This window comes from Alternaria arborescens, assembly GCF_004154835.1.
Source record: "Alternaria arborescens strain FERA 675 chromosome Unknown contig_1, whole genome shotgun sequence".
Taxonomy (NCBI): Eukaryota; Fungi; Ascomycota; class Dothideomycetes; order Pleosporales; family Pleosporaceae; genus Alternaria; species Alternaria arborescens.
This window is the reverse complement of record NW_021167856.1, coordinates 611686-624392: the sequence shown is the minus strand read 5'-3', so window position 1 is coordinate 624392 and position 12707 is coordinate 611686. Positions and strand designations below refer to the sequence as shown.

The window sequence follows — 12707 nt, the reverse complement described above, 5'->3', positions numbered from 1 at the left end:
GATTCTGGCCTCACTCGGCCTTGAAGTGAAAAACTGGTCTCTTGCGATCGCGCTTGGAGCTGCCGAAGGTTATCTCGTGACATTGCCGTAGTTTTACATCATCCCAGTGGCCTCCGAGGGTTGTTTCCCCTGCCACTTGGACTTGTTTGTTGTGATCTGAGAGCACCTTCCCTAACCTCAAAGCTTCACAGAGGTCGCCCATCCCTTGGCACTCGTGCCTCCCTTGATATAGTCCATCGCCCAGTGTTTATCATCTCTCTTCTGCCCACATAAACCTCCTACACTCGCTTGCCACAACCATCATCGCCCTCCTTCGGCAACTGATCTGGCCCTTTGATCATCTTGCTCATCAGGTGCACTCTCTTATCCAACCTCGCCTCAGCTGCCAGCCCGACGCTTGACATGAAGGTTATTCAGCTTGCCGCTATCTTCGGAGGTACTGCTCTCGCAGTCCAGCCTCTTGCAGCTCCTCGTAAGTCATACACTTCCTCCATGCCATCTTCTAGTCAGCATTGCTGCTCAATAGGGTAGCGACACTCCTCGAAGCCAGATCTGGCGATCCTGAACGATCAGGTAACCCTGACATGTGAACAGATGTCCAGCGCGCCCTCACAGACACGCACTCCATGGTCGTTATGGTCACGTCAACTCATCTAGTCTCCGAGATCTGCACGGATATCGCGAGCTGCCCTCCTTATACTACAACCGCCCAGACATCCGTCGTTTATGTCACTGCAACAACAACAATCTGTCTTCTCTCATCCACACCTCCCGGGTATGGACCACCTGCGACTACAGTTAATTCTTCATCCGTTGCTAGCTCTACATACCCCACCGAGTCTGTAGGCATCACTGTCAGCACCATTCCTGGGTCTTCGATCTCTCCTACCGGTTCCGAATATCCCAGTGGCTCTGCTCCTCAGTCAAGCGTACTGCCAACGGACGTCTCCTCAAGCGCCTATGTCACGGTGCCTAGTGTGAGCGTAATCACTCGGTCGGAGTCTTACAACGGCCCTGTCGTTGTCACCCTTACGTCTGTGTATCCTGGGTCAAGCGTTGTCATTGTGATCCCTTCATCTACCACCTTAGATGTCGTCAGTCCGTTTTATTCCGGTTCACCAACTACACTCAGTCCTACCGGCTCTTCGACTGGATACGTTGCACCTCCTGATAACTCATTGGTCTCATCGCTCACGATTCCAGCTCCTGTGGTTCCCAGTAGCTCAGCGGTCTCATCTATGTCATACCCGGGCTCTGTTCCCTCTGGTAGTTCAGAAACTCCATCCTACAGCAACACCGATGCAGTACCTACCTCGTTGGTCACTCCATCTCTGGGACCCAGTTCCGGTAACTCGGTTACTCCTTCGACGCCAGGCTATGCTTCCTCCAGCTCAGCAACCCCACCTAGTAGCAATACAGATGCCGTGCCTACTTCCCTCAGTGCTACCGTTACTGATTCATCGTCGAGTGGATACAACGTTCCTTCCAGCATCTCGACTAAACAGTCAGGCTCTTACATAGGTACCGTGCCAACTACCTTCACAGTCTCGTTAACCACAGGTCCATCTTCAAGCGGGTATGCAATGTCATCAAGCAAATCGGCTATCTCTTCAAGCCCTGCTGGTCTGTCTACGAGTGGATACATTGTGCCACCGGGTAGCTCAGACATACTGAAAAGCTCGGGCACTGCTGTTCTACCTTCTTCTCCCACAGCATCTTTGCCAAGTGCCAGCTCTGCTGGACCTTCCTCAAGCAGGCTCCTCACAGGATCCGAGACGGATGCTGTGCCCACCTCTTTTCCGTCTGGTGGCCCATCGGCTGGGCCTTCATCAGGTAGCTACTTTGTTTCATCCGGCACTGCATCAGGATCTTCGGGTACTGGCTCTGGTACATATCCGGCTAGAACGTCTGCGACATCTGGTTACCCCAACCCCTCGCACTCAGCAGGCTCTGAATCTACCGTCACCGATAGCACGATTAGGATTACGAGCTATCAGACGCAAACGTTCACCTCATACGTCACTACAGAACCTTCCTCAAACGGGGCTGACAACAACACAAACACGGACACACAGGCTGTAGCGACAAGCTTCCCTTCCAGTGTTTCTGGTTATCCCTCCGGATCCGGGTATGTCTTGCAGTCTCCTTGTACCCTTGAACATCCACTAACCAGTCTCTTAGTTACCCACACCCATCTGGCGGCATCAACGGTACGATAATTGCGCCCTCTCCCAGTTATATCGAAGTCCCTATCAACACCGGTCATATCGTCGGTGCCGGAAAGAGGTCTCTCACAGCAATCGTCGTCGCTCTCGTCTTCGTTCATCTCGCATGAGCCAGTGAGTTATCTCTTTCGCGCAAACTGGTCTCCGTCACAACAGAAGTGTGCTGTTGGTGTGGTAGGTCGGCCTGGTGGGCATTCTTGCATCGCGCATCGCGTCTAGCATGCAGCATTCTGGCTCTTTATGCATACTTATCGTGGTTTTTTTTTCGGGCAAAAGGGTGATGGTATGATCTTTTTAGGGCGAGTTCCTTAGCTAGGCAGGGTTTTCCTCACATGTACTACCAGTTACACGGCCGCAACAAATCAGCATACAATATACAGCACCTTTCACTACGGCCGTCAAAAATCATCTTCTGTGTATTGTGAAATCTTGATGAGGGCGTTTCGTGAAGAACAATCTGCCTGGCAGATACTGGTGGGCTTGACGGGAAATTGGATGACCATTTGGTCATTTATTGTTGAATAATTGACTAACTGAAGTGTATTGAGATAAGTTGTCATGTTCTATCTACGGGTAAAGTAGTCCTTATATCCATTAAACCTTTCTTTGTCTTGAAGTTTGACTGTATAGTCGTTTGTCTTAGACAACATTTATCGACACCGTATACCAACAGCTTGCAGGGTACCATCTAGGCTCTCATCGTTACCAGGTATCTTTCTGCTCCAAATCTCCTCAGAAACACGTTCAGCTGCAGGGAGTATGTTGAAATGTGGACTTGGCTCGGCCTTCAACCACTTGAAGTCATCGATCTGATTCCACTGGTTGGCTGACTGCTCGATCTCTGGTGTCTTCTACACGATCGTTAGCGCTATTATATGAACAAAGGCTATTAAATTCCAAAAGACGGACTCACGTAGGAATCAGGTAATGGCGCGAACCTCAAGCCCTCACAATCCTCAAAGATTGGTCGACTAGTACTATGCAGATACACATCCACGTCTTTGCTGCCATGCATACGGAACTGTCGACACGCTGTTACTATGACACTGTTGGAGACGTCTGTGATGTGGATTGCTCCTGCGACTTGGCCGGTAATGATGAGCGAGGAGGTTATGGAGCGGAGGTAAAGAGCGGCGAAGGGTGCGTCGGCTTTTGTTGGAGCGCTAAGATCGACGACACAGTGGGCAAGATGGGAAACCGTTGGTGAGCTTGTGACGTAAGGGGCTTGAGCGAGAGTTATACGGGCATGCGACTTGTGGGAGAGGGTCGACGTGAACGAATCCTGTTGCGCCGTTTCTTGATGTTGCAATGGTTGCGATGGTTGTTGTTCAAGTAGAGGAGACGACTTGGCACTCGATGTACCCAATACTTCCGGTTTAGCTTCTGGTTTCATGATATCCTTCTTCTTGCTCTTGAAACTGAACTTCTTGGGTGGATCGAAGCTGTTCCTCACACTTGACAACTTCTCACTCAACTTCTTGATGGTCTATACTCTCTCGTCAGCTCGATCTTCCCATTCTCAAACTTTTTCATAACAACTCACCTCGCTATATGTCCGCTGATCATACGCGGGTAGAAGACTTGAAGCGTCTTGGACATCGTGGGATAATCGATCTATGCCTGCGAGGCAGTCGTCTATCGCTTGATTGCGCTCGCCACCAGATGTCGACAGGGAGGATAAGCTTTCGATTTGCCTTTGGAGCGCTGGTATGTGTTATTCTAGTGTATCTAATGCTATTGATTACAACTACGCACTTGCGACATCCTGGTGGAATTGGCGGTAGAAGGTCTCTTTGAGGTTGGACTCGGCCATTGTGCATGAGGTTCAATCGCGATTTAGCTTGATTGACTCGAAGACGCTAGAACTTCAAGTTACCGTTACCCGCTTTACCAAATGCGCTGGACCTTGAGGAGTCTTGGGAGAGGTTCACGCGTCATGAGGTGGTTTGGTGGGGTTGGAAAAGAGACGCGCATTGAGCGCGACAAAAATATCATCATCATGCAACACGCTGGTCTACATGATCTGCGACTTGGACTCCTACTCAATTTCAGTGATAAAATGATCTTTGAGGGAACTTTTTTTCTCTTCTCGAGAACAATGTAGTAGCGAGCATATTTAAGGTAAAGACCGAGATACGCGATATGGTCGAACTGGTGGGATGCACGCTACCCCGCATTTCACCAATAGCATCTAGTATGTTGTCACCGATAGCAGAAGCAAGACTGTTGACCCAAATGAGTAGATTCAGACTGAAAATCGTCAAGAGCCATCTGAATATCACATGATATCGCGCGCCTTCTTCTCGTTGACCAATTGGCCTTGAACAGAGCGGATAGCTGAAACTCAAGCTTATACACAGCCTGGGCTGCATGGCTCATTACATCAGTGTTCAGAGTATTCGCCAATTCGTAACAGAGCCTATTGGGGTTTTGTTTGGTCCACATTGAGACTGAGAGACTTCCTCCCACCACAGGCGTAAGAGACAATGCCACGATCTTGATGAACAATTCGATTGTCGAGATAGTATATACACGAGCCAGATGTAGCCCAGGTGTTTGTGATGAGGTATTTGTTGTGGTAAACTCCAAAAAATGGTTTGTTGCTTTCAAGCCGACTATTGCTCTGCCTTGACGTCGATGCCGTACTTCTCCAACAGTCGTTGCCGCCTCCTCTCCTCGTAGCCGGGGCCATAGATTCCTAGGAGAGTCAGTCTCAGCGAGCGTGTGCTGCCCACCTTTCAACATACCTCGTCCCTCGCCCAGTTGCTGGAGCGTCTCGGATAGTGGCCGCCTGCGCACCTTCTTCAGCTCCTCCCTGCGCTCGACCTCGCCATCGTCATCGACCTGGTCGCGGATGTCTCCGACACCGCGCATACCATTGGCGTATCGGTAGGCACTGAGGGCGGTGGAGAAGCATACTCCGGCACCGAGCATGAAGGGAAGGCTCCGTCCTGTAGTCTGTCAGTACCAGGCCATGCACGAGTCTCGGATATGCGTACTGGCAACACCGACACCGCATCCAGCGACGAAACCAGCAACTGCTTCGCTGTAGCAGTCGTCTTTTTGTCGCAGGTTGCTGGTCGCGTCGAGTGTGAATTGATAGGCGGCTCCGACACCAGCTGCACGTCAATTAGCTTCATCGTGATGGATTTGCGTGCAATTGGCCTGCTACGGACCGTATAGGGCGATTATGCCTCCCGAGCGGGTGAGGATGCCCATGGCTCCGACATTCTGCTTCCGTAGTGTGTTCTGAACACCGGCAACGACGGCGCCGACAGCCGTGGTCTGGAGAGTGGTACTCGCCGTGTTGGAGAGGGCGTCCCGGGGGTGGAAGGTGACGTGTTGGTCGGCCATGGCGGGCGGATTGGGCGTGGGTGTCGACTTGGAAGCTCTATAGACGTTGGTGAAGTCGGCTGCGGCAAGTTGCGCCAGACGGTAAGCGTCTTGGCACTCAGGGCTCAGGCGGCGGGCGGGCACTGCATCATCGCGCGCCGCGTCGCCTTGAGCTGTCGCATGGACTGCCGCGAGGCTGTTTGCTTCGCCGCTTGTGCCTCTATGGTTTTACTTTCTACCATGCATAGCCCTTGGAGTGGAAACTTCGTCCACGCGGGCTAGTTGTTCCGTTCCTTCTGGAACCTAGCAGTATAGTGTATGCTAGGCGGTCGCCGCCCGCGATGCCCTCGCTGTAAACGCTTCAGTCGCACGTTGGCAACCTCTCTTCGCCCTTCTCCACCCATATCGCCGTGCGTGCTTGCTGTGCTGTCCTACTCCACCTCGCTTTCTGTCATCCATAACACAAGCTGCACTGCTGCTCCCCGCTACTACCCCCAGCAGACATGGCGCCCGGTACCTTTTCCACTCTTGTGCCACCAGCGTGTGCTAACTATGGCTTCCAGGCAAGACGGCGCCGCGGTTGCTCCAGGATCTCTTCACGTACGACCCACGACACGAAGAACGCGCCGGTCGAAACTTGTTGACCAGCCCCCCGCCGCAACACGACAGCAAACCCCCGCCAGTCCCCGCCGTGCCCTTTAGAAACTGCCGTCACAACCTGTTTACCAAGTCCGAGCAGTCGCTGTTACCCGTGCCAGGCGAAGATCCAACCTCGAGTACCGTATACAAGGTCGCTTCTTACTGCATCAAGTGTCGCTGGCATGTCGATATACTCGTCGACCATCGCATCGATGCTGCCAAAGTCAAGTCGTGTGGCAAGGGAAACGAGGACTATGCCCTGCACCACTTTCTCTACCAAGGAGAGGATGACGCAAACAGCACGGCTAGGTTCGAGGCTCAGCTACGGCCGCGTACCTATATCTTTCGCTGTTCTGCCCCACAATGTTCGGTCCAGGTACGGATCAGCATCAAACCGCCGTGCTTCTCGGAGCACGACATTGAGACCTTGACGAACCAGGCTCAACTTAGAAGGCGATGGGAAGCAGCGAAACAGATCGCCGGCGACCGAGCAGATACAAGCATGGCACGGAGGGTCGATGCTCCTGATTATCTGAACACATACCTGCAGGACTCGTTAAAACCAGCAAAGGGCAAGGCGCGCATCCCGCTGTTAAACAAGAAGTTTCTCAAGACTTTTGGTAAAGATTGTGACTCGATACTGAGACGTCTGGGCTTCGAGAAACACCAGGAAGAAGAGGAGGACACTTTTGTAGAAGCCTGGTATCTTCCTAAGCCTGAGGAACCCGCATCTCCTCTCGAATCGACGTTGCGCTCCAAGATCGAGGACGCTCGCTATGAATTGAATACCATAATATTGGACATGCCAGAGAGCGAACGCGTGGGTTGTAGACATCAACCCATGTATCCTACGCCGTCACGTGGCGACATGGAAAGGGCATTAGCATGCGCAGATTGTATGTCCTTATACGCGCCGCTCGTTGCACAATGTGATACTGACAAGCTGCACAGATGCCAAGGCGAAAGAACGGGAGACACGCAGTACAAATCACGAAGAAGATCATCCGTACGTGCCCCGCCTTCACCTTCGCCAGTCCTCTGATTACTGACAGGAAATAGCTACTACGCTAGTCTGGGTGCCGTTGGAGACTTTGACGACTCCTTGATCCTCTTCGCCTTCTCTCGACAAGGCGCCGTTGACATCGAGAACAAGGCGTACTACTTTGAATGCTTGCAGGATCTCGCGACCGGTCGCCAAAGTGACATGCTCGGGATGCAGGTAGCTATGTTGGCTTCACAGGGTCTCACAAGCAAACGGGAGGCCGAGCGCGCATATCAATACTTTGGTATCGACCCAACACACGCAAGCGTAATAGGCGACGATCACATCATTGGATGTTTCCGTTCCCGCCTAGCCGATGTCAGCGTTATCCAAGCCGAGGAGGCGCGAAAGCAACTACGAGTTCTGGGAGACGTGCGTGAGAGCGATAAAATACGAGCAGAAGCTTCGGGCTCTATCGAGACGTACGAACAAGCGATGGCTTTCTTCGACCTTGATCCTAGCGTAGCTGACGATTTCGTTCCAACCATGTATTCGCTTAAGGTACTGTACACGGATCCCTACATGGACTGCTTGTCGTCTGGAACGAATGCTAACGCGCAAACTAGACTCAAGACAACCCTTCAAGCATAGAAACTGCCAGAAAGGCTGTGGAAATTATAGCAGAGACGCGCAACAGCGAACGACTACGCCATTTTGCCAAATTCGGGACGATGAGCGATCCTGAAATGGACATAGGTGACGCATACGCCCTCTTCGACCAAACAGACAGAACGGTCCCGCTTGATCCTGCAGTTCTAGAATCTGTTCTTAGCACATACGAAATCGGCACAAGTGAAAGATTAAGAATGGAGAAAGCGCACGCTCTCATCCAGTACGACCAGTCTCAAAGATTTGGCGACAACCATGTCAACCCGAAACGCTCAGAATTCAGACGAAATCTGTACCCTCTCGATAAATGGCCGGTCGGGCTTCGCAACATCGGCAATACCTGCTACCTGAACAGCGTACTCCAATTCCTGTTCACTATCAAGCCTCTAAGAGATCTTATTCTCGATATTGAAAAGCATATGCAAGACCCCTCCCCAGAAGCATTGAATAACAAGAAAGTTGGGCGCATGCTCGTCACAGCCGAAAGGGTTTTGACGGCACAGAAATGTCAGTATTAACCTCCCTTGGCGCGAATCAAGATTAACTTTGGATAGTCGTTCGTGAGTTACGGGCTCTCTTCGAGCAAATGACGACCGCTTCAACAGAGACGGTACAGCCTGCGATAGATCTTGCTTCTCTCGCACTCTGCAAATCGGATAACCCTGTAGAATCGACACAGTCACCGCCAATGGACACTACCGATCGCACTGGTTTAGGTACCATCGACGGAGCAGTGGTCAGTGGACCCATGTTACCACCTGCGGCAATGCAGTCAATTCCCGCAGAAGCTCCGGCAGGTTCAGTCGTGAATAGCGATGAGGCAAAGCCTGCGGACTCCGTCATGGATGATACCGATGCAGCCCCGGTTACATCTGCTGATTTGGTCATGGCCGATGATGGTTCAGCAAGCAAGAGCGAGAGCGACATACCCGCTCCACCGACTCGACCTCCCCCAATTCCGCCACGAGCAGACCCTAAGCCGGCCATGAAGCCCGCTGTTCAATCAAGTACAAAGATTGGTAGAATCGAGGAGAGCGCTCGGCAGCAGGACGCCGCAGAAGTCATGGCCAACATATTTGACCTCATCTCCTGCGCCATAACGGGCGATAGTATTTTACGAGAAGGCGAGCAAGGAGACGCCATCAAGAAGCTATTCTTTGGCGATGTCACCACAGTTATGGAGAAACCAGATGGTGTACAGAAAGTCCAGGAGCTCCGAGATCATTTCCTCGTGGCTACTGGACAACGAGATCGCTCACTCTATGCCACTCTTGACGAAGACTTCGGGTTAGGTGAGATAGAAGGTGGCAGTGGCACAAGATACGATTATGTCGAACAGGCCGCGCCCATTCAGATCATCAACGTGAAGCGGTTGCAATTCAACAAGGGCCAGCCTGTATACGATCACTCGCATATCGGTCTAGAGAAGACCATGTATCTAGATCGTTACTTGGCGAGAACACCAACACTAGATGAAGCACAATTGCTAGAACTTCGCAAAGCGCAATGGGCAAAACAGAAAGAGCTGCGCGAGCTAGACGCAAAACGAACAAAGCTACAGACAACAGGCATGGAAGGCATGAACCTACCTGACTGTCTGAAGGCAGCGGGCGATTTTGTCGAAAGTCTCGCCACAGAGAAGGCAGAGCATGAGCCAGTATCATCGAGGCAAGACTTTTTGCCTACTCCACCTCCCGAACTCTGTGACGCCCTCCAAACTCGGGCCACCAACCTCGCCGCCGATCTGTCGGGCATCGATGGCCAGATGACGACTCTGGAGTCGGAAATCAACACCGTCTTCAAAGATTGCACTTCTGTTCCCTACCGTCTCCATGCTGTCTTCACCCACCGCGGCGATGTTAAAGGTGGCCATTACTGGATCTACATCTACGACTTCCAGAACAACGACTGGAGAGTCTACAACGACGAACAAGTAGATCCTGTTGTAGAGGAGGGTATAGTGCTCGACAAGGAGGAAGGATCCCGACCGAAGGTCAGCACAGGTGTGGTGTACGTGAGAGCTGATCTCGTGGACGAATACACTGAGGCTGTATGTCGCCGACCTGAAAAACCCGAGGAGGATGTACCGGCGGATGTCGAGATGAAGGATGCTGTGTTTGCCGACGATGCCATGCCGGCGCTTGAACCGGCAGAACTGAAGGATGTACCTGTCATTGAGGGCGTGGAGAAGGAGTAAGCTCTTTTCTTTTGAGCCCCTGCTCCTTTCCCCCCCTTCTCTCTACTCCTGTTTGCTGATCTTGACTGTTCTATTAGCATGGATCCGGTACTCCAGGATGAGCCTTCGACTACTCCTCAAGAGAAGAGAGTAGGCGCACGTCTGGAATCTCCACCTAAGAGAGGCAAAAGCGAAGTTGGGATCAATGATAGATCCAGTGGGATCGATTGAATAGAGGCGAACATCGGTACTGTGCAAACCGGGCTACGCTGAGCGTATGCAACTGTGTTGAAGGGCATGACTAACGAATTGTGCTTGCATTGGCACTAGCATTGGTAATGGCTCACAAATAGAATTAGGATAATGCATAGTGACGGGCACTGTTTTTGTGACCCGGTGAAGGCAGATGTATTCTGTTGCATGCATACGACGTGTTTTTACTCGTCATCACCGTAGCGGCACACGAAGCTCACACAGCTTGTCTCTTCCTCCCTCCGCCTCTTCGCCAATTCCACAGCGCTTCCTGAGCAAACGTGCGTGCAGTCAAATGACCCCTCTCCTTGTTGGCCTCTTCAGTCAACGTCTCAATCACCCTTCCTTGCTCGATGCACTGCCACAGCCCCCCTGCCATGGCACTGCCAATATCCTCCTCTACCCACTCCTCTCCATCCTCGTCTTCTACTACCTCTGGATTCTTGGCTACTTTTGCTGGTCCGTCCGTCGTTTGTTCCACGCTCTCAACGCCGAATTCTCCTCTGCCTAGTCTGTATAGGATACGACCTAGCGTTTGGTATGCGATACATCGTTGACTTGCCACTTTACTTCGCGCCGTGACTGCGAGTTCTGGTATTGTGTATCCTGCTGCCTCTGGGGCTTCAGCGTGATGGTGAAGGCCCCTGTCGGTGGGTATATTCCGTGCGACGCTAGGTGCTAGCAAGTTGCCAGAAAAGTCGAAGCGCAGTTCTGCCGGATTCAGGGCGGTTTGAGAGGGGTGGTAAGGAGATTTGGTATCGGACGGGTCGATTGGCGACATCCACGACAGCGAGGAGGGATCGTAGGGTAGCGTTGGGAAGTACTTCTCATGTAGGTTTTTGAGGAATGACGGATCGTTTGGGTCGAGGTCAGGCGGTTGTGGAGGTTGTGGGAAGTGTATTGAGTCTGTGGCATCCGGAATAGCTGCCGATGCGGTGTCGTCGTCTGGCGAAGATTGTGTGGCGGACATCGGGCTTGGGGCTGGTTGTGACGTTGCTTCCTTTGTTGGCTCTGGGGTAGCGAAGGAGACCTTCTTCGTACTTGGGGTCTGGGGCTGAGGTTCTGGCTTGGCTTGGTCAGTCAAGAGGGGTGCAACGGCTGCTGGTGCTGGCGGCTCTGTATCAAAGTCGCGCTCGTTGCTCCCTTGATCAATGTTGGACCGCATGAGCAGCTCCTGTAGTAATGCTGGATTGAGACTCGACATGAGCTCTTGCCGTTCCTGCTCAATCTCTGCATCTGACATGCCCGCTAATGTCTGCCTGTTCTCTTCGTCTATCGCTCGTCTCTCCTCGTCCCGGTCAAGCCCAAATGCGCTTCGTGGTTTGGGCGCATCTTGCATCTTCGCGGGTGCTTTTGGTGCCGCTGCAGCTTGCTGGTCTTTAGCCGCGCGCTGCTGTTTGAAGGCCGACATTCTCGGTACACGTTTTTTGTGCGCCGGAAACCCGTTCACATTCGGTTTGAGCGAGGGCGCAACTGGAGGATTAGCTGGTGATGAATCGCGCTCTTGAATGTCGCCCACGAAGGTAGGGAACGACGGCATGCGGAGCTCATGCTGCTCTTCTTGATCCAGCTTCTCGACTGCGCCGGTATCAAAGTTCAAGTTCACGCGCTCTCCTCTCTGAAACTCCATGTTGACAGCAATATTGTGGCGGTGGTGTACGTGACGCAAATGTTTCCTGTCGAAACTTTTGACTAACGGACCCCTGCATGCGGGGCGGGGGGCTATGAGCGCATCGGCCAGACCTACCTTACGCGACACTTCCAGCAGCAATGGAGCGAATGCACGCGGCGACAGGCAGCTCAAGGCTCGCAGCTGATTCGATACCACGCCGATGTGTACTCCAACTACGCGTCTCCACAGCTTTGACTTGAAGTGACAAACTGGACAACATCCTTGCTTACATCCTTTGGGTAGTGGACGAGATATTGTTCTGGGGTGATGATTTTGTTGAAAAGGATCCCCGGTTGAAGACTTTCCTATTGTCTGGAATGACCCAAGTAAGGTGCAGGGCACCTAAGCTACCAATGATGACAGGGACTCAGGTACCTGCATCGATATGTGGGATGCTTGTAGGACGGATTCGGCCAATGGTCAAGTGGTGACTGAGCTTCAGGCTGCGCAGGCAGTATCCCAATCACATATAAGATAGCTGGGCGTGCCGTGGAATACATGAGCGCGAAGAAATGGCGATCTCTGAAAACGATGAGTCGGTTGTGATGGGATATCGACTGTCGTGCCGTAACAATGATCAAGCCAATGTGATGAATATGCTAAAATGCAATTACAACATTGCAGCGCGGCCGCCCCAGCGGATAGCTGCCTCGGCTAACCGCGGTCTACGACTATGAGGTCGCCAAACCACATCTCCACAACAACGACACTGTAGCTTCGAACACCAGCATATCTGGGCGTGGACTGTACTGTACTACT

General features: G+C 52.3%; 5 protein-coding genes across 5 annotated transcripts; 2 read left to right on the top strand and 3 right to left on the bottom strand.

Moving 5' to 3' along the window:
• Positions 1-402: 402 nt before the first annotated feature.
• Positions 403-2335, top strand: AA0111_g241 (hypothetical protein; the record flags this gene model as incomplete). Its single annotated transcript, XM_028648178.1, has 3 exons — positions 403-472; positions 595-2128; positions 2182-2335. The coding sequence occupies 3 exons, from the start codon at positions 403-405 to the stop codon at positions 2333-2335; spliced, it is 1758 nt and encodes a 585-aa protein (XP_028511782.1).
• Positions 2336-2875: 540 nt separating this feature from the next.
• AA0111_g240 (hypothetical protein) lies at positions 2876-4038 on the bottom strand (the record flags this gene model as incomplete). Its single annotated transcript, XM_028648167.1, has 4 exons — positions 2876-3076; positions 3139-3711; positions 3769-3929; positions 3981-4038. 4 exons carry the CDS (start codon positions 4036-4038, stop codon positions 2876-2878), a joined length of 993 nt encoding a protein of 330 aa, XP_028511783.1.
• An 802-nt stretch (positions 4039-4840) lies between these two features.
• On the bottom strand, positions 4841-5579 carry AA0111_g239 (hypothetical protein; the record flags this gene model as incomplete). The annotated part of the gene is made up of 4 exons (XM_028648155.1): positions 4841-4923; positions 4973-5176; positions 5225-5344; positions 5402-5579. The coding sequence occupies 4 exons, from the start codon at positions 5577-5579 to the stop codon at positions 4841-4843; spliced, it is 585 nt and encodes a 194-aa protein (XP_028512193.1).
• Positions 5580-6061: 482 nt separating this feature from the next.
• On the top strand, positions 6062-10045 carry AA0111_g238 (hypothetical protein; the record flags this gene model as incomplete). The annotated part of the gene is made up of 6 exons (XM_028648144.1): positions 6062-6071; positions 6122-7093; positions 7149-7203; positions 7257-7740; positions 7806-8355; positions 8403-10045. The coding sequence occupies 6 exons, from the start codon at positions 6062-6064 to the stop codon at positions 10043-10045; spliced, it is 3714 nt and encodes a 1237-aa protein (XP_028511731.1).
• Positions 10046-10493: 448 nt separating this feature from the next.
• On the bottom strand, positions 10494-11906 carry AA0111_g237 (hypothetical protein; the record flags this gene model as incomplete). The annotated part of the gene is made up of 1 exon (XM_028648133.1): positions 10494-11906. One exon carries the CDS (start codon positions 11904-11906, stop codon positions 10494-10496), a length of 1413 nt encoding a protein of 470 aa, XP_028511924.1.
• Positions 11907-12707: the final 801 nt, after the last annotated feature.